Source organism: Carlito syrichta, unplaced genomic scaffold (assembly GCF_000164805.1).
Source record: "Carlito syrichta isolate Samal-C Ts95f unplaced genomic scaffold, Tarsius_syrichta-2.0.1 Scaffold147223, whole genome shotgun sequence".
NCBI lineage: Eukaryota > Metazoa > Chordata > Mammalia > Primates > Tarsiidae > Carlito > Carlito syrichta.
In genome coordinates this window covers 37,603-54,856 of record NW_007091319.1, presented here as the reverse complement: position 1 = coordinate 54,856, position 17,254 = coordinate 37,603, and the positions used below count along the sequence as shown (strand labels likewise).

The 17,254-nt window shown below is 56.3% G+C and overlaps 1 protein-coding gene across 1 annotated transcript in view; it reads left to right on the top strand.

Moving 5' to 3' along the window:
• Nucleotides 1-15,817: 15,817 nt before the first annotated feature.
• ELL (elongation factor for RNA polymerase II) overlaps nucleotides 15,818-17,254 on the top strand; it is a 33,224-nt gene continuing 31,787 nt past the window's right edge. Inside the window, exon 1 of the mRNA XM_021708781.1 lies at nucleotides 15,818-15,874. Coding sequence (XP_021564456.1) covers nucleotides 15,818-15,874 — 57 coding nt within the window. The remainder of the gene's footprint in view (nucleotides 15,875-17,254) is intronic.

The window sequence follows — 17,254 nt, the reverse complement described above, 5'->3', positions numbered from 1 at the left end:
ATTTATTGTAGAGATGAGGTCTCGCCAAGTTGCCCAGGCGGGTCTTGAACCCGTGGGCTCAGACAATCCACTCACTTCAGCCTCCCAAGGCATGGGATAACAGGCTGAGCCACCGAGCCCAGCTACACCTGGCTTTAAATACAGTTTTATTGGGACAAAGTGGCACACTGGCTTTCCTGTCATCTTTGGCTGCTATTGCATTAGGACAGCAGTGAGTCTGCGATAGAGACTGTGTGGCCCACAGAGCCTGAAGTACTGACTCAGCCCTTAATGGGAAAGGCTTTCACCCGTTGGTCGAGTGTCGGGCTGGATGCATGACGGTAAGTCGTGGTGCCTCAGTGCAGATGCGCTATTGTGGCTTCTGCTTGGCCTCAGGCTCCTGGACCCTGTTGCACCAAGCAGCCCTGGGAGGCCTTGCCTTTGCCAGGGCCAGACTGAGAACTTGTCCTGGCTGCTTCCTTTCACTCATGGGAAGATGAAGCTGACTTGTGATCACATGGTCAGTGCAACTGAAGTTAAGCCTCAAACCCCAGGACATCCACTCTGGGATTGGCTGTCCTTCTGTCTGCTGATCCTGTTTTTATATATTTGTTTGTTTTTATTTTGAGATGTGGTCTTGATATGTTGCCCAGGCTGGTCTCGAACTCCTGTGAACTCAGGCGGTTCTCCTGCCTTGGTCTCTTGAGTAGCTGGGAGTCCAGGTGTGCCACCGTGCCAGGCTTCACCCCATTCTGATTTCATGCAGGCTGAGGGTGCTTTGCATCCATGTACGAGTCCCTGGGTTTTCTGGGAGCTTTTCTCAGGGACCATGTCAAGCTTGATACAGCTTGCAGTGGGACTAGCCCCTTTACTTGTGGCCTGTTTATGACCTTTGGAATTGAAAACAAAGCACAGTCATGGATAGGTCGGATGGGAAGGGCTGGTGTGCTTGTCCCTTGTGGAGTTGGGAGCCCCTGTGACTTGGGGACAGCCCCAGCTCTGGGTCCTCCCCACTCCCAAGAATGGAGCTCAGAGGCTGGGTGGTTGTCAGCCTTGGGGTGGGCAGTGGGGCCTGTGAGACCTTGTCTCCTTCTAGCCAGGCTTCAACCACAGTCCTTCAGCCTTAGTTTCGTGGTTGTGCAGCTGGTCTGGTGTCTTCCAAGGGCTTGCATCGAATGAAGGTTTATTGTTCTCATGAGTATTTTTCCAGCATGCACTTGTGGCCCATAGTCCATGGGATGAAGCCCCTGCCCTCCCGTGGCTGACTTCTCCACAGCAGGAGGTGCGTGGGAAACCAGGAGCAGCCAGAGGACAGTGGCTTCAGAGGGACCCATTGGGCAGAGGTGGTGGGCTGGCAGGTGTTTTCCTCTTTGCAGGAGCAAGCTCATGCTGGGCTGGGAGGCCTTGGAGAACCTTCCAGAGCTTTCTTAGCTTGGGACAGGTGCTGTGTGCGGATCAGATTCTGTGTGAGATACTGGTGGCCTGAAAGACCCAGAGGAGGCCTTCCTGGGCAGTTCCCTGTCGGGGGCTGTGGGCCTGTGGCTTCTGCTTCTGGCTGCAGAAATGGCCTGTTTTTGGTCTTCTTATCTGGGGATGTTGTCTCTCTCTTCTCTGTGTCAGATGTGATCCTTAAACCACCACGGCAGGCCTGGGGACCATGCGGGGAGGCATCTGAGGGCAGGGGCAGGTTGCAGCTGGAAGAACATGTTCCTTCCTCCCTGGTAGCACTATTTTTGGAGTTGAATGCTTGCAGACGCCTGCTTGTTCCAGTGAAATGTGCTCCACTCACACTGGAGCTGGCAAGTATGAGGGGACTGCCAGCACCGGTGGCCTGCTTGTCTCTAGTCTGTTTAGGGATTAGATGAGGCTGTTGCAGCTCCCATATGGTGTGTAGGGTCCCACTGGTTGAGGACCTTGTGTGTGGAGCTATGGGACCCCATCATCTGTGACTTGCTTCCATTTTGTGGGCCAGCTCCTCATAGGCAGGAAGTGGAGTTGTGTTGAGAAATCTGAGGCAGCGTCTTCTGGTCTGGAGCACAACCTTGATGAGACTTGGCCCCAGCTGTCCCATCATGGCCCTTTTGTGGGAGGGTCCCCTCCTCTTTGAGCTAAGGAGGGTAATGACCCCTCAGGAGAGCCAGGTCTGCCAGAGCCCAGTGTGCAAGCCGAGGCTCCCATACTGTTGGCAATCCTTGGCTGGTGCTGCACCCCAAAGGCTTTGGGCCCTGTTCTCCTTGGGAGGGGACACTCACCAGGGTCTGTGCTCTGGAGCTGTGACTAATGGCAGCTTGTCCTGGGACTCCCCCCCGTCCCCCACTCCTGCTGTCTGCCCCTCCCCCTCCCTGCTCTTGCTATCTTGATGGATTCATCGAAGCTTGGATGCTTTGGGTGACAATCATTGCCAAGTGATGCTGGCCACAGGCTTCTGGTACAGGTCCCGAAGCTTGACCCGGCAAGAGCAAGTGTACTGACTGAGCACTACAGTGTGAGTTTCCTCCACATGGGAGGTGGCCTCGGAGCAGGTGAGCCAGAGCTCAGGCCTGGGGCAGTGCCAGCAGGGCCGTCTCCACGTTGACAGTGATAGGGCTGGTTCTGGGCCAGCCTTCAGATCCAACTGCTCCTTGTGGCGTGGCCTGGGACCCAGGAGCAGCTGTCTAGGCTGGCACATGTGGGCACCCACAACTTGGAGGGAGGCTGGGCCACTGGGTCCAGGCATGGATCTTCTGGTATCCAGGCTGGTGTCCTGAGGATGGCTGAGGGCCAGTGGGGCACAGGCTGTGTCATTCCCCTGGTGGCACTGACCTCCCACCGGCTGGGCAGTGTGCAAAGTGCAGAGCAGATGTGGGGCAGGCACCCGGCTGTGCAGTGGTGATGTCCTTGGGGCCTCTGTCTCCCGCTCTGTGGCGTGGGGTGGTCCTGGTGGTGTGAGGACAGGTCCGTGCCTGCGGCCCATCCTGCCATGCATGCTCACTTCTTCCTCTTACCTTCCTTTGTCTCAGGGGGGTTCTAGAAACCGTGTTGTGAGGCAGCGTGTGAGGCGTCTGACTCACGAGGCTCCCCTGTCCCTGTTCAGCCGTTCCCACCCCAGACCCCTGCTTAAGCCCCCACTCTCTTGCTCATGGGAGGAGCCTGCTATGGAGCCCTGTACAGCAAGGCCCTCTGGGCACTTCCAAGAGGGGGTGCAGGTGTGCAACACCACCCAGCCCTGCCCCACTCTGCACCCTGCCTTCTACCCCTCCGGGAGGGGCATCACTGGCAGAGTCCCCAGTGTGGGAGGCATGCCTGGCCTCAGCACCTTGAGGGTGAAGTGTATGATCTGAAAGAGTGGCAGAAACTGTCTGAGGTCTTCTGATGAGTGGTTGACCGGTGGTGCCTCTAGTGAGCAAGGCAACCTGAAGAAAGCACCCTGGAGATGTGGAGGAGGGTAAGAGGGGAGGGACTGGCAGGGCGGTGGCTCTGCGCCCAACGTCCCAGTGTGCTGCTGCCCTCTGGGCTTCTGAGCACCTGCAGTTGTTCCCATTCCCAGCTCCAGGTTTGACTGTGATGGTGGCGGTGGCATGTCTGAGTCTCCACCTCCTGCGCCACAGCTTGGAACCTGGAACAGTCATGACTTGGGCTGGCTCAAAAAGGCAAGAGTTTGGGGCCTGGACCAAGAGCCCTCCGGGTGCCAGTGTCATGTTCCCTCCAGCTGGCTCTGGAGTGCTCAGGGCTGAGGGTCAGGTGCACTCAGGGCCTGTGGATGGGATGGTGGGTGGCAGGACTGCGTGGAGGGTGCCCTGGAGCAGTGGGCGCTGGCCTAGGGAGCATTTCTCAAGATAGTCCGAGGGGGTGTTGGTGGCAGGGACACAGTCACTTGCCGGGCTCCACGAGGATACAGTCTGGAGAGTCCATCTGCTCGGAGCTGAGCCTCGGCTTTTCCGTTGTGACTTACTAACTCCTTGATTCTTCCTCTGGCTCTGGGCTCCCCCAGGCCTGCTGGGTGGGTCTGAACTTCATCGACCATCGAGGACTGAGCGTGGCTACTGCAGGGAGGCCTGGCCTGTGAGTTGTGAGTTGCGGCCATGTCCCCTTCCCCCAGGCAGAGAGGAATGTGGCGAAGATCAGATGTCTATGGCAGTTTCAGTCAGAGTCAGGAGTGCTGGTCTGTGGGAGGCGCAGGAGAGCCTCAGACAGGGAGCCTCAGGGCAAGCCCCACCCTCATACTCACTCGGGATGTCATAGCGGAGTTGGTGACCCTGAGTCAGTCGCAAGACCACATGAGAAAATAGAATGGAAGTGACTGCACATGTCGGCATACCCTTGGGTAGGACAGATGCCCTGACCTCTGGAGAGACCCCTCCTTAGCCTCATCTCTCCTGGCATTCTTCCAGCTCTCCTGCGCCATCCCTAGCCTGTCAGCACAAGTGACCAAGAAGGCTGAAATGAAGTGATGTGTGCTTGGTGGGGGCTTGGGTGCCGCTGATCTCCAAAACTGCCTGCAGGTCTTCCACATGCTCACCCACCAGATGAGCCCTCCCCCAACTGCGAAGGCCTGCAGGCAGTTTCAGAGACTGGTGGCATCGGTGGACATAAGTGAGCCAGCAGGATGTTGACACGTAGAGTCTGGGGCAGGTCCAGTGTCTACCAGAGTGTGTGTCTGTCACCTTGACCAGGCAGTGGTCAGACCTCCAGATGTGTCCACTAGTTAGCCAAATGTGTCCTGAGTGCTTAGTGCTGTGGTGGGGGATGAGGATCTGAGTGAAGGGGAGCAGTCTCATGGGCTCTGATTAGCCTGCAGGCCAGGAGGACCCCCTGGAGGAGGGATGCTCTCCAGGACGCTAGAAAAGTGTGGTGTTCTTGGTTCCTGGGCAGGTGCTGGGAAAGAGCCTGGACTCCAAGGGGCCTGTGAGGCGGTGTCAAGGGAGCAGCCTGGCCCATTCCCGTGGGACCCAGGTGGCCAGGGTGACAGGTCAGAGTGACCTCCGGGTCTTCAGGGGGCTCATTCCTCCCGTCCCTTCCCTTGTCTCTGAGCATCCCGGTGTCCGGGGCTGGATCAGACGTTAGGCGGACATGTGGTGGGGCTGGGTGAGGAGTGATGTGCTTCCTGTGGTGGTCTGCTCTGACTGTTCCATCACCTCCGAGGGCCCACATTCTGCTCAGGGTTCCTGATACAGCAGCTCAACCCCCTCGGAGAGACTGTGCTGCATCCCCTTACCGGGACTCCCCTTACTCCCACGTGTCTTTCGCTGCCTCACTGTTCTGACAGATACTTTTCCAAAAATAAAGACAGACAAACCCCATCACCTCCTTTTCATCCAGGTTATTCGGTTCTTATCCCAGGGGTGTGGCTCTCCTTCCTAGGGCACCATCAAGGCACCTCCGGCCTAGCGTTGAGCAGATGGTGCGGCTAACAGGCTCTGGACCGCAGCTGCCCATGAGCCATCCCTGCGCCTGGTGCCAGCCTGGCTCAGTGCAGTAATTCTAACGCTTTTCTTTTTAAGTTGGGTTCCCTTTTTGCTACATGAAACGAGCCATAACGTGTCATCTTATCAAGTAGGTGACAGGGAACTGCTCTGGCAGGGACCAGGGAGCCCTACAGGGGTCAGTTGGTTCTGCCCAGAAGCTGATGGCTCTCAACAGGTCCCTGGCCTTGTGGGGTCCTTGGCAGTGCCTCCCAGCCCTGTGCTTGCCCATGGTTGGTGTGCTGCAGACAGTAACCTGCCCCATTAACAAGTGAGGCTCCTGCTAGCCTTGGCACACCTGTCCAGGTGGCCCCGTGGGTCCCAGGCGGGGACTGTTGGACCCTGCATCAATGGACCTGGACTTCTTCCCTGAGTGGGCTCAGAAGCAAAACAGGAAGCTTGTCATCGGGTTTCTTTGCAGAACTCTAGTCCATGCTTACGCCCTGTGTCCCTGCTGCTCCGACCTGGCATCTGCAAGGTGACAAGTGGCAGGTGTCCCTCACTGCTGGGCCCCCTTTGTCCTCACACCATCTTGGCCTCTTTGGTTGTGTTCTCTCAGAGGTGCGGTTTGGGGAAGCCACATGTTTGGGTACTGGGTTCCTGGACATCTTGTTCTTCCTAATTTTGCTGTGTTGGTGGGCAGAGGCGGTGAGGCAGAGGTGGTAGGGGACCTTTAACCCTTCAGCTCTCACTGCTACTTCTGGTGAGGCTGGTTGCAGGATTTTCCATGGAGGCGAGGCCCCAATTTGATAGGATTGACTGAGGTGTGCTTGCTCCTGGGCTCTGGCACCCTGTCTGCAGCACCGCCAGTGCTGCATGCTGTGGGGTAAGTACTCACCGGGCCCCTGAACCTTCCCTGGATACTTCCCTATCCTGGTTGCCTCGGGCAGGCCCATGGCCCACAGAAGGCTCTGGCCGTGTGGGTGCTCTGTGCGCCTCCTGGAAGCCTTTCTACCTCCACAGCTGTTCTGTGGCCTATCATCCAGGGTGGATGTCTGTCCCTTAGGTCTCCTGCTATCCTGGGAGCCCATGTTCATGTGTGGCTGCTGGACTGGGGGTGTGCATTCTTCATGAGACAATGAACTATGGTGGTAGAGGCCTCTGTCCCACAGAGCTCTGGGACGTGGCTTACCCTGGGGCATCTTCCTCTCGCCATAGACCCCTTGTCCCACTCATGTGTCTGGGGATGCGCTGCAGCACCTCACACCGTGCTGTCCGTAGTGAAGCCTGATTACAGGTCGCATCTTCTGAGCCTGGTCTACCCTCACAGGCCCTGGTGGAACTGACCGTGGTGCTTCCTTGGCTCCTTCTTGACTCTGCTGAGGGCCTTTCCTACGAAAGGGTTGTCCTAAGGCTGGTGGTGCCCATGCTGCCTTCCTCCCTCCTGCCTGCCTGTGGGCACCTTCCTGGAAACTGAGGATGGTTCCCCAAAGAGGGATCGTTGGTGGGGTGCCAAGGACTTGCCTGGTCAGTGACTTTGAATTTCATTCACTTTTATGTGGTGCCACCACCTTTTGTTGCTCTGTGGGAAGGGTCTGGCATCAGGCTCCCCAGGCACTTCCTGCCGGGCCCTGCGTCCTGGCCAGCCATACCGCTCCCCTGGGCAGCTGGCCCTGGTGTGGCCCCAGCCTTGTCAGCTTGGCTCTGAGCTGGGAGTGCTACTGTGGGCTGTGTCTTGCTCCCTCCCCTCACGGCCCTGTTGCTGAGGCCCAGGCTGGCCAGGAAGAACGGCCGCAGGTGGGAGCCAGTGGCATCGCCCCACTCTTCATGGCCCTTCCTCTGACTGTGTGTCCCAGGATCTTCCTGCTTCCTCGCACGCTGTGTTCTTGTTCTTCGTAATTTTGCTGTGGCGGTGGGCAAACACAGGGTCTCTGTCTCACTGTGTCTTCCTGGTGGCTTTGCCATGTGCACTGCTTTCTGCTATTGGTGCTGGGGTTGCCACTGTGTTCTGTTGGGTGGTTTCCTGGTAAGGGTTGACTGACCCTTGGTGCTGCCCTGCTGGCCCAGTGTGGCCCTGTGAGGTGCTCACCCATCCCTCCCCGCTGCTGGGTGTCTTGGTTCCTTTGGTAGTGGGGTGTCCTGCCCTTCTGTGGGCCCCAGTGCTGGGCTCTGCTCTGCAGAGTCATGCATGGAAATCTGGCATCCACCACTGTGGGCTCACACTCCTCAATGTGACCTGCGTGCCACACTGTCTAGAGTCTTTGCTGCCCTCACACTGGCTCGGGTGGCTGTTTCTGAGGGCCCTGGGGACATATTAGGGAGAAAGCTAAAGCTACTTCACTTGGGAAAGCAGTAAGCTTTGTACATCCTCCAGCGGTTCCCAGCACGTCATGTTGGAGCCATGGCCGCCTTTGCTATGCTGCCCTGGGCCTAGCACAGAGCACAGGCTTGCAGGAAAGTCCAGGGCACCTGTGCTGTGCTGCCCAACTCGGGAACATGACCTGCTGACCCCACATGCAGTTGCCTCCTCGAGGGAAGCCTAAAGCTCCTGCTTCTCTTTTTGTGAGGGTTGCTTTCTGGGGAACCTGGATTCGGTGTGTGAGATTCATGAGCGGCTGTGACAGGAACCGTGACAGAGTCCTGTCCATGATCCCTTGGCAAAGCCTAATGGGGCCAGTTGTAAACCTAGGACAGCAGGCATCCTCACATTCTGCCTGTCGCATGCATGGCAGAGGCTAGAGCCAGTATATCTGGTGGTCTCATATTTTACCTAAATGAGCACTTTTTTTTTTAAGAAACAGGGTTTTACTCTGTTACCCAGGCTGGAGTGCAGTGTTGTGATCACGGTTCACTACAGCCTCGACCTACTGGACTCAAGGGATCCTCCTGCGTCAGCCTCTTGAATAGCTGAGACTACAGGCATGTGCCACCATGATGAGCACTTATTTAATGGGCTTCCTGTCACCCTACTGAATTATTGAGGTCATTGCTATTTTGGGAAAGGTCACCAAGCAGGTTCTATGGTCAGATGGCACCTCAACTCCACACTTCCTGCCTTTGTTGGATCCTGTTCTATCGACTGTCCGTGGTGGGGACTCCCAGTGCCCTTTCCCCTGCCCTCAGCCCTGGTGGGAGAACAGACACTGTGAGGTCCAGCCCCCGGGAGGCCTGGACCTCTTTATGTGCTGACTGCAGTCCCTGAAAGGCAGGACGGGGTCGTTCCCATTGTACAGATGAGAAAGCTGACGGGGCGCCGGTGGCAAGTCCATCACCCCAGGCCACATGAGAGATTTAGGGGCCATTTCTTCGCTTCAGGAGGTCTGGGGGCCCCGAGGCCTTGCCCTTTGCTTACGTTGCTTTTGTGTTGTGTTGTTTTCAAGAATGTTACTTTATCTGCCAGTGTTCAGAAACTCAGAGACAGGAACTGGAGGCTACATGTGTGGTACGGTCCAGTATGTGCTGTTAGCATGTTGTTTCAGCAACCAGCTTTGTGTGACAAAGCCCAGAGAGGTTAAGTATCTGACTGAAGTCACAGTTTTAAACTGGAGGGTCCCAAAATGGAGCCGAGCCTTCTGATCTCAGCTTTTGGACTCTAAGACAGATGTTTTGCTTTCGGTTCCCAGTAAATAGCTGTTAGGTGCTAGATGGTCTGAGTGTGTCATTCCTGTCCCCAAGTCCTTCTGTCACCGTGCCTGCTGTAATGGGTGAAGCATACTGCTTGACTCTCCTGCTAGGAGAGGTCATAACACCTCTGGGGCTGTCTCAGTGTTAAGACCCAGGCCAGGCGCCTCCCAGCAGCCCCAGGCTTGGCTGTGCAAGGCCTTGGGTGGTGTGGAGTGGGAGACTACTTGGCTACACGGATCTCACTCATCATGGCTACACACGTTGGTGCCTTCTGCCTCATCGTGGCTGCACACGTCTGCATTCTTGCTAACTCGCGCTGTGGCCGTGACGCCCACCCCGGGCAGCAGGGTGCTGAAAGGCTGGTTTAGCACTTGGGCAGGGTCTTGCAACCTGGCCTCTTGTTCTGGGAGAGTGTCTTCCCCCATGAGAGTCAGAATACAGGCACTTCTTGTTCCCTAGAGGTTCTGTCTCTGTGGAGGTGCGGATTAGAAGCTTTTTCCAAAGTGTTTTCTTCAAGTCTGAAATGCAATAGTTTTCTTGACCCAGGTTAGCTCTAGCTGACACTTATGAGGAGGAAGGTAGGAGATGTGATTTTTTTTTTAAATTAAAGAGTTTACTTTTTTTTTTGAGTTGGAGTCTCACTTGGTCGCCCAGACTGGAGTGCAGTGGCCGCTCCTGGCCACCACAGCCTTGACCTGTTGGGCTCCGGTGATCCTTTTGCCTCAGCCTTCCGAGTAGCCGGAATTACAGGCATGTGCTTACCATGCCCGGCTGATTTTTTGATTTATTGTAGAGATGAGGTCTTGCTGCCCAGGCGGGTCTCGAACCCGTGGGCTCAGGCAATCCACTCACCTCAGCCTCCCTTTTTAAAGCAGTTTTAGATTCATGGCAAAATTGAGCAGAAGGCCCCCTGCGCCTCCCAGAGCCTCCCATGCCATCAGTCTCCATGCAGTGGCACACATTGCATGGATGACCCTGCGTCAACACGTTGTCACCACCCATAACCTTGGTCTGCAGTGGAGCTCACTCTTGGTGCTGTCCGTTCTGTGGCTTTGGATGACTATATAATGCCCTGTGTCCACCATGGTGGACTCCTAACCCTAAAAGTCCTTGAGCTCTCCCCTCCTGCGCTGCCCCACTCCCAGCAGCCGTGGTCTCCTCCAGTCTTCCTATGGTTGGAAGCACCACTGGCCTTTCAGATAGGTCTCTCCACTCGAGGCGCTCCATATCTTCCCGGCCTCAGGGCTCACATCTCTTTATTGCTGAGTAACAGCCTGCCATCTGCTTGTCATATGGTATACGCATTTGTTCGCCACCCAGAGACGCCGTGGTTGCTCCTGGGTCAGCTTAGTTGATGAATGAAGCTGCTGTGACCGGCTGTGCAGGCTTCTGTGTGGACACCTTGGTTCAGCTCCTCTGGGCAAGTCCCAGGGGCACAGGTGGTGGGTGTCATGGCGGGAGTGGCTTTGATTTGGCAGGACACCATGGAGCTGTCTTCTAGCGGCAATACCACTCGCGTGACCCCAGCGTCACATGAGTAGGGGCTCCTGCTGCCTGCAGTCTCACCAGCATTGGTGTTGTCAGGCCAGGGTTTCCGCCATTCTTATGGCACATGGTGGCATCTCATTGTTGCCTGAGATTTGATTTTCCTTCTAGATTCTTTTCATTATTGAAGTGATATTTGCTTGTTGGGGGAGACTTGGCATCCCAGACCGCAGTGAGAGACCACTGTGTACCCTCTTAGTCCTGACAGGGGCCTGTCCAGCCCCAACCTCAGCCTTAGCCCTCAGTGGATGATGGTAGCTTGGGGCTAGCCCACTGGCTGATGGGAGGCTGGGTAGGGGCCTGGACTTGTTCTGAACCCCACACCCCCCACTAACTGATGGCCTTTTTCTAACTTCTGCCAGACTGTAATGTTAGCAGAAGTTGTTTCCTGCAGTTGACCTGGTTTCTGTATTCTCAAGCCCAAGAAGATGGGCTCTGCCACCCACAGGAAGTGGAGGAAGTGCTCCAGGCTTAGCCATGGCTGTTCTCATCGGTCTCACGTTCCTGGAGATGTTATCTCGAGCTCTTCCTGTGTGTAGAGGAGTTTTCTGGAGGGTCAGCAGCTCCCATCTCCAGGGGCTCGTGTGTGGCTCTATCCACCCCCACTCTACCCCACCCCCACACTGGGCATGGCTATCGCAGTTCTGGCATTGGGTTCTGAGGTTTGCCTCAGCTGAAAGGGGCTTGTGCAGGACACAGGTGTGACACTGCTCGAGGCTTAGTTTCCCCAGTCTGTAAGGGGGAGCAGTTCCAACTGCACAGGAGGCTGTGGGGACCAAGTGAGTGTCCAGTGAAGGGCCACACACTGTGGCTTCAGCACTCTCCACACAGCCTCACCCTGGTCTCCGCTTGCTCAGCACCCCCTTCTGTCCAGACCTTCTGCATCGTTCTCTCTGATGCCCAAACACTTGTCTCATGGAGCAGGTGGGCTCCCTGAGCCTCACCACCCATGGTCAAATCAGAAGAGGCCTGAGATGGGCCTGGAGCTGGTGTTCCTGCAATACCTGCCTGATCAACACCATTCATGTTCTAATTCTCCCACACCCTGGCTTGTGGTCACAGTTGGGAAAACTGAGGCCACGGTCCCTGCCTGCTCACCCCCACCCCAGTGTAATCGCCCTGGAGTGACCATGTATGGCAGAGGTGGCTCTGGCTTCTGCCAGCTCAACTGGGATTGGTAACTCCTCTTCCCCTTCTCTGTGGGGCAACTACTGCTGCATGTCACCCTACCCACCTGCCATTCCACCCACCAGCTGTGTCTCCACAGCTTCTGGTCCTTCTCTTCCAGCCACAGTGGGAACTGGACGCCCTCATGCAGACCGGCTTCCGAGATGACTCTGGAGTGCGCTGATGCTGGGGGGAGGAGGAGATGCAGGCAGTGGGGCCAGACAAGGCCAGGTAGTCAGGTGGATGCCACCCCCTTTGATGGCACGAGAGTGGGTGGGATGTGCCCGCTGTCTCCCTGGGCTCTCTGTGCTCCCACTGACTCCCTCTGTAGCTCAGGGCACAGGCTGATGTGCATGTGGGCTCAGGCTCTCCTGACACTCCTGGGTCTCACCCTGCTGAATGCTGATCCTTCCCACTGCCTCCGCTGATGCTCCGGCCTTGGTGTCCCCTGAACTTGCTTTGCCCCCCCGGACTTCTTGTCTGGGTTCAGTGGCCCCCAGCTGTCCTCAAAGTAGCCCCTACCTGTGTTACTCTGTTGTCCACGCAAGGATTTGTAGCCAGAGCCCTGAGTGAGCAGGACCACATTCGTCTCGCCAGGTCCCACCCAAGTTGTGGTAGCACCCAGCCTCCCGCAGGGCCCCAGTAGCCACAGTTTGCCCGCTGCTGGCTTTCTGACTTTCAGATCCTGAGCAGTGGTTCTGAGACGGCACCTACCTAGGCACTGGGTAGAGCTGTCAGGGCCGCCAGGCTCAGGAAGTGGGGGAGGGTGAGGCTCCAGCTTGGCATGGGCAGGGCCTCCAGGTTCTGAAGGCCAAGGCCAGAAGACACCATCCCCTAGTGGAGCCCAGGAGGCCAGGAGATGGGAACTGGCATGGTGGGTGGGGGAGGGGTGGACAGAGGGCAGGATCAGAAACTCTTCTGTGGCCTCTTGTGCCAGGCACCAGAGAAGGGGGAGGCTGGATTGAGGGAGGGCAACCCAGGGGGCAGGGGTGTCTTTGTGGTCCTCTGATCTTTGTGGCCCTGCTGGTTCTTGGATGGAAGCTGGTGCTGATTTTGTTTTTGACTACTCACCTAGGGCAGGAGGCTGTGAATCCCCTTTACTATGTCCTCATGGGGTAGGTCATCTCCTGGGGTCTCCGGGATTGTCCCTGCTGGGGTCCTCTGTGTGTGGACAGGAGGGCAGACAGATCTGTAAAGAGTGATCAGTGGGCCAGGTGTGGTGGCTCAAGCCTATAATCACAGCACTTTGGGAGGCCAAGGTGAGGGGATTGCCTGAGCCCACGGGTTCAGGAACAGCCTGGGCAACTTGGCAAGACCTCATTCCTACAATAAAAAAAATAAAAAATTAGCTGGGCATGGTAGCACATGCCTGTAGTTCCAGCTACTTGGAAGGCTGAGGTGGAAAGATCGCCTGAGCCCAGCAGGTCGATGCTGGGGTGGCTGTGAGCATGCCACTGCACTCCAGCCTGGGCGACGGAGTGAGACTCCAATTAAAAAAAAAAGATCGAGCCGGGCTCGGTGGCTCAGCCTGTAATCCCGCGCCTTTGGGAGGCTGAGGTGAGCGGATTGCCTGAGCCCGTGGGTTCGAGACCCGCCTGGGCAGCAAGACCTCATCTCTACAATAAATCAAAAAATCAGCCGGGCGTGGTAGCTCATGCCTGTAATTCCAGCTACTCGGAAGGCTGAGGCGGAAGGATCGCCGGAGCCCAGCAGGTCGAGGCTGCGGTGGCCGGGAGCGGCCACTGCACTCCAGTCTGGGTTGCAGAGTGAGACTCCAACTCAAAAAAAAAAAAAAAGATCAGTGGTGCAGGGGCTTTCCCAAGCCACAGTGAGTGTGTGAGGGTGGCACCTCTGGAACGGGACAATCGGTGGGCCTGCAGGCCTTCTTCTCTCTACCCCTGTTGGTCAGGCTCTTCTGGGGCAGAGATGGGAGTCCAGGTGGCAGCTGGGCCCATACCTCCCTCCCTGGGTCTGCAGGGCTGTGGGGCCATCCAGCCACCGTTGTCTTACATGCTCTGCCTGTTGAGTGGCTGGCACAGGCTAGAAGTAGAAAAATCTACTGTGATCGTGCCATCGATGTCCGAAAGGGTGTTGCTCCCTTGTGGTCTGCTTCTACCCAAGGTAGAGTGCCACGCCCAGTGTCTTGGGAGCCTTGGCACTGCAACTGCTGGCCAGGGATTTGGAGGGGACAAAGGTATCATTGTGCTGCCTGGGCCCAGGGTGAGCTGCTCAGAGCTGCGGCCCAGAGAGCGTCTTTTCTGGAAGGTGGTGGGCAGAGCTTCCTGCATGGTCTGTTGGCTGCCATGGTGGCAGTGTCCCTTCTCATCGCTAGGGTCTCTGGACTGCCCCTGGTGGCACAGTCCCTGCCTCTCTCCTTGATTGTTTTCTCTGGCAAATCCTGGGACTTGTTGAAAGGATATGTCTACATTGGCTTAATCCCTGTCTCTCCTCCTGGGTGCCCCCACGGTCTGGTCTCACTGTTGAAGATGAAGGCAGCCTTTGCTTGCCACTGTCGGTCTCAGATACCACATTGGGTTGGGGCAGCAGGAAGAGCAGGTGACGAGGCTGTGGTTTTCATTTTGGAGGTGGGAAGGGGGTTTTGGGGGGGAATCATGGGAAGAGGGAATGTACTTGTCCAGCCTTTCCCAATGTCACCTCAGCCTGGCCGATGGGACTTCATGGCCCCGTTTTGCAGAGGAGGAAACCGAGGCTCCCTCATTCACTCAAGGCCACGTGGCCAAGGGCAGCAGAGAGGGGCCTGAACCTGGCCGCTGGACGCGAGCCCTGCTCTCTGCCCTGAGCCATCCTCTATCAGCCGTGTCTTCTGTCTTCCTTGGTAGTTGAGGGGTCTGGGGATGCCTTCTGCAGATAGGGGAATGGGCACGTGTGTCAGAGGAGTTATCAAAGCATTGAAAAGAAACGTGTGACCTATCGGCAGAGTTGCTCTCCTAACGTGTTAATAACAAGATGGAGCAGGAAGTCTAATCTCCATAATTAGTAGGGAGCCAAAATAGCATTTCCAGATTGTGACATGACTGTCATTTGATGCGCTAAAGGCATGTCAGAGTTACAGGCACCACTGGTACTACTGGAGTTTGTTGCCTACGTTTGTAATGAAAGGAAATACTAAGTTTTAGTGGGTGGAAAATGTGTTTTTTCTTTCTCCCCAAATTTGAGGACACCCCAAGTAGGAGCTGTGTCCTCATCGAAACAGCCATTCTTGCATGCATGGCCATGGGGAGCTGTCCTGCATAGGGGACCTCTATGGGCCTTGGCCACCATGACATATGAGGGTACTTCCAGGTCTTGGAACCCAAGACTTGAGTTGGGCGGGCAGGCTCACAATTGTGGCTGTGACAGGCCACTGGAGCCCGGTTGCTTTCCTGGAGTCACAGCCTCAGAGGCTCAGAGGGGTTGAGGATAAGCCAGGAGCCAGCACTGAGGGACAGTCTGAGTATCAAGACTTTAAGGACAGTGGCATGTTCTGGATGGTTGCAGAAGGCAGTCCGTGTGTCTGCCTGAATTAGCCAATGCTCTCTGGAGAAGCAGAATCCAAAGGTATGTGTATTTAGAGAGGAAAAGAGAGGTGGGGAGATCAGTGCAGAGAGAGAGTTGTGTTTTAGGATGTTGGCGCAAGTGTTTGGAGTTACAGGGCAAGCCCACAATCTGCAGGACTGGCGACAAGCCAGGGACCCAGGGAAGAGGTGATGCTGCAACCCTGCTCTTAGGGCCCGAGTCTGGGGCAGAAGTCCTTTCTCCAGGGCCTTCAGTCCTTTTCTCTCAAGGCCTTTAACTGATTGGACAAGGCCCACCGCATCATGGATGGTGATCTACTTTACTTGAAGTTATTGATTTGCATGCAATCATGTGTAGAAAATACCTTCATGGCAACATCCAGTCTGCTGTTTGCCCTAAAATTGGGTGTGCAGCCTGGCCAGACTACCAGATATTAACCCTCATGCTGCTGGCAGTTAGGTAGTGGGCAAAGGGAGGGCTCTGCTTTGATCGGCAGAGGTAGAGCAGCCTTTGAGGGCCACCACAGTGGGGGGAGGTGGCTGCACAGAACAGGCCTACCTGGGTGTCAGAGTGCCAGGGTCATGGCGTGGCGCTTGGCTGGGAATATGCCGCACATCATTGTGGAGATGCCAGCAGAGCTGAGGTCCAGCAGCTCTGCCAAGGTGAGAGGAGGATCTATGTCATCCAGAAAGGTCTGTTGGTGCCCTGAATGGTGAGGACTGGCATGGAATTGCAGATGAGGTAGGGCGGCTTACCCAGGAAGTGACTTGGAGATGCCACTAAGTCAGGTGACAACATGGCAGACGGACGATGGCTTGAGGCATCACGTGGATACTAACCATGCCTGCTGTGGGAGAGGGTGTCTTTAGGTCGAGTGTGGTGGAGTGCCTGGACTCTCTTGGATCCTCAGGAGAGCAAGCATGAGGTCCTTGATGTATGGGTAAGAGAGTTTTGTGTATATGTATGTGTGTGTATGTAACAGGATTGTGTGTGTGTAACAGGGTTGTGTGTGTATGTGTATGTGTAGAGAGAACACGTGGGCTGGTAGGAATACTCCACCACAGGTTGATGTGGGGCTCTGCTGTTCTTTGTACTCTTCTGGCAGCTTCTCTGTAAGTTCAAGATTGTTCTTAGGTTGCCTCCAGGAGTACAGCCCTACAAGGGCTTTCTGTGCTCAGAAGTGACCAGCATGAAACCAGGGCTCGGCCTGCCTGTGTGCAGGTGTGCAGGGCATTGTCAGGGGCCGCCGTTGACCTCTGCTTGGGTGTCTGAGCCGTGACTAGGGTCCCAGCACCAGGCTGTCAACCCCAGGAGTCAGCAGTGGCAGGACGGACTCTCTCCTCCTGGTGGGAGAGGCCTCTAGGACGCTGATAAGTGAGATACCCCAGCTGGGGTAACCCAAGTGAGTCCACCCGCTGGAATCCTTTTGTGTGAGTCCTCAGGAGAGGAGTCGGCCGGGAATCCCAGAGTGGCATGGGGTCAGTGGTGCTGTGAATGCCATGAAGCTACCAGGGCTTTGCCTGCGAATTTTGTCAGCATGCCCGGGGTCTGCAGGGTGTGAGTGGATAGATGCGTGCACAAGACCCCTGCAAGGAGACTGGAGAAGCGCAGGGCTGCCCGGGGAGAAATGCAAGGCTGAGTGGTGGCAGCCACGAACCTAGGGGTCCTTGAGGTTCCTGTGGGAGGGAGTGGGAAGGCCCTCCTGCATGACCTCAAGGAACCTCTCCACGGCAGGAGCCGTCTTACCTGGTGGAACTTGGGAAGTCCCTTCCTGAGCCTGTGGGGTCAGCAGGATACCCAGGATGTGCCTGCTCACAGTTGCACCCCTCCTGACCATGACCTGCTGCGCCTGCCGGAGCTCAAGCTGCTGCCTGGTTTCTGGGCAAATATCCAGGGCTTATCTTGTCACCTTGAGTGAAGCTCAGATGCTTTTGCTTGAGGGAAGGTGACAAAACGTTCTATAAAAATGCAGCAGGGGGCTTCAGACCTCTGGCTCCCTCATGCTGTCAGACAGGTGACAAAAGTGGGTATGCAGGTGTGGG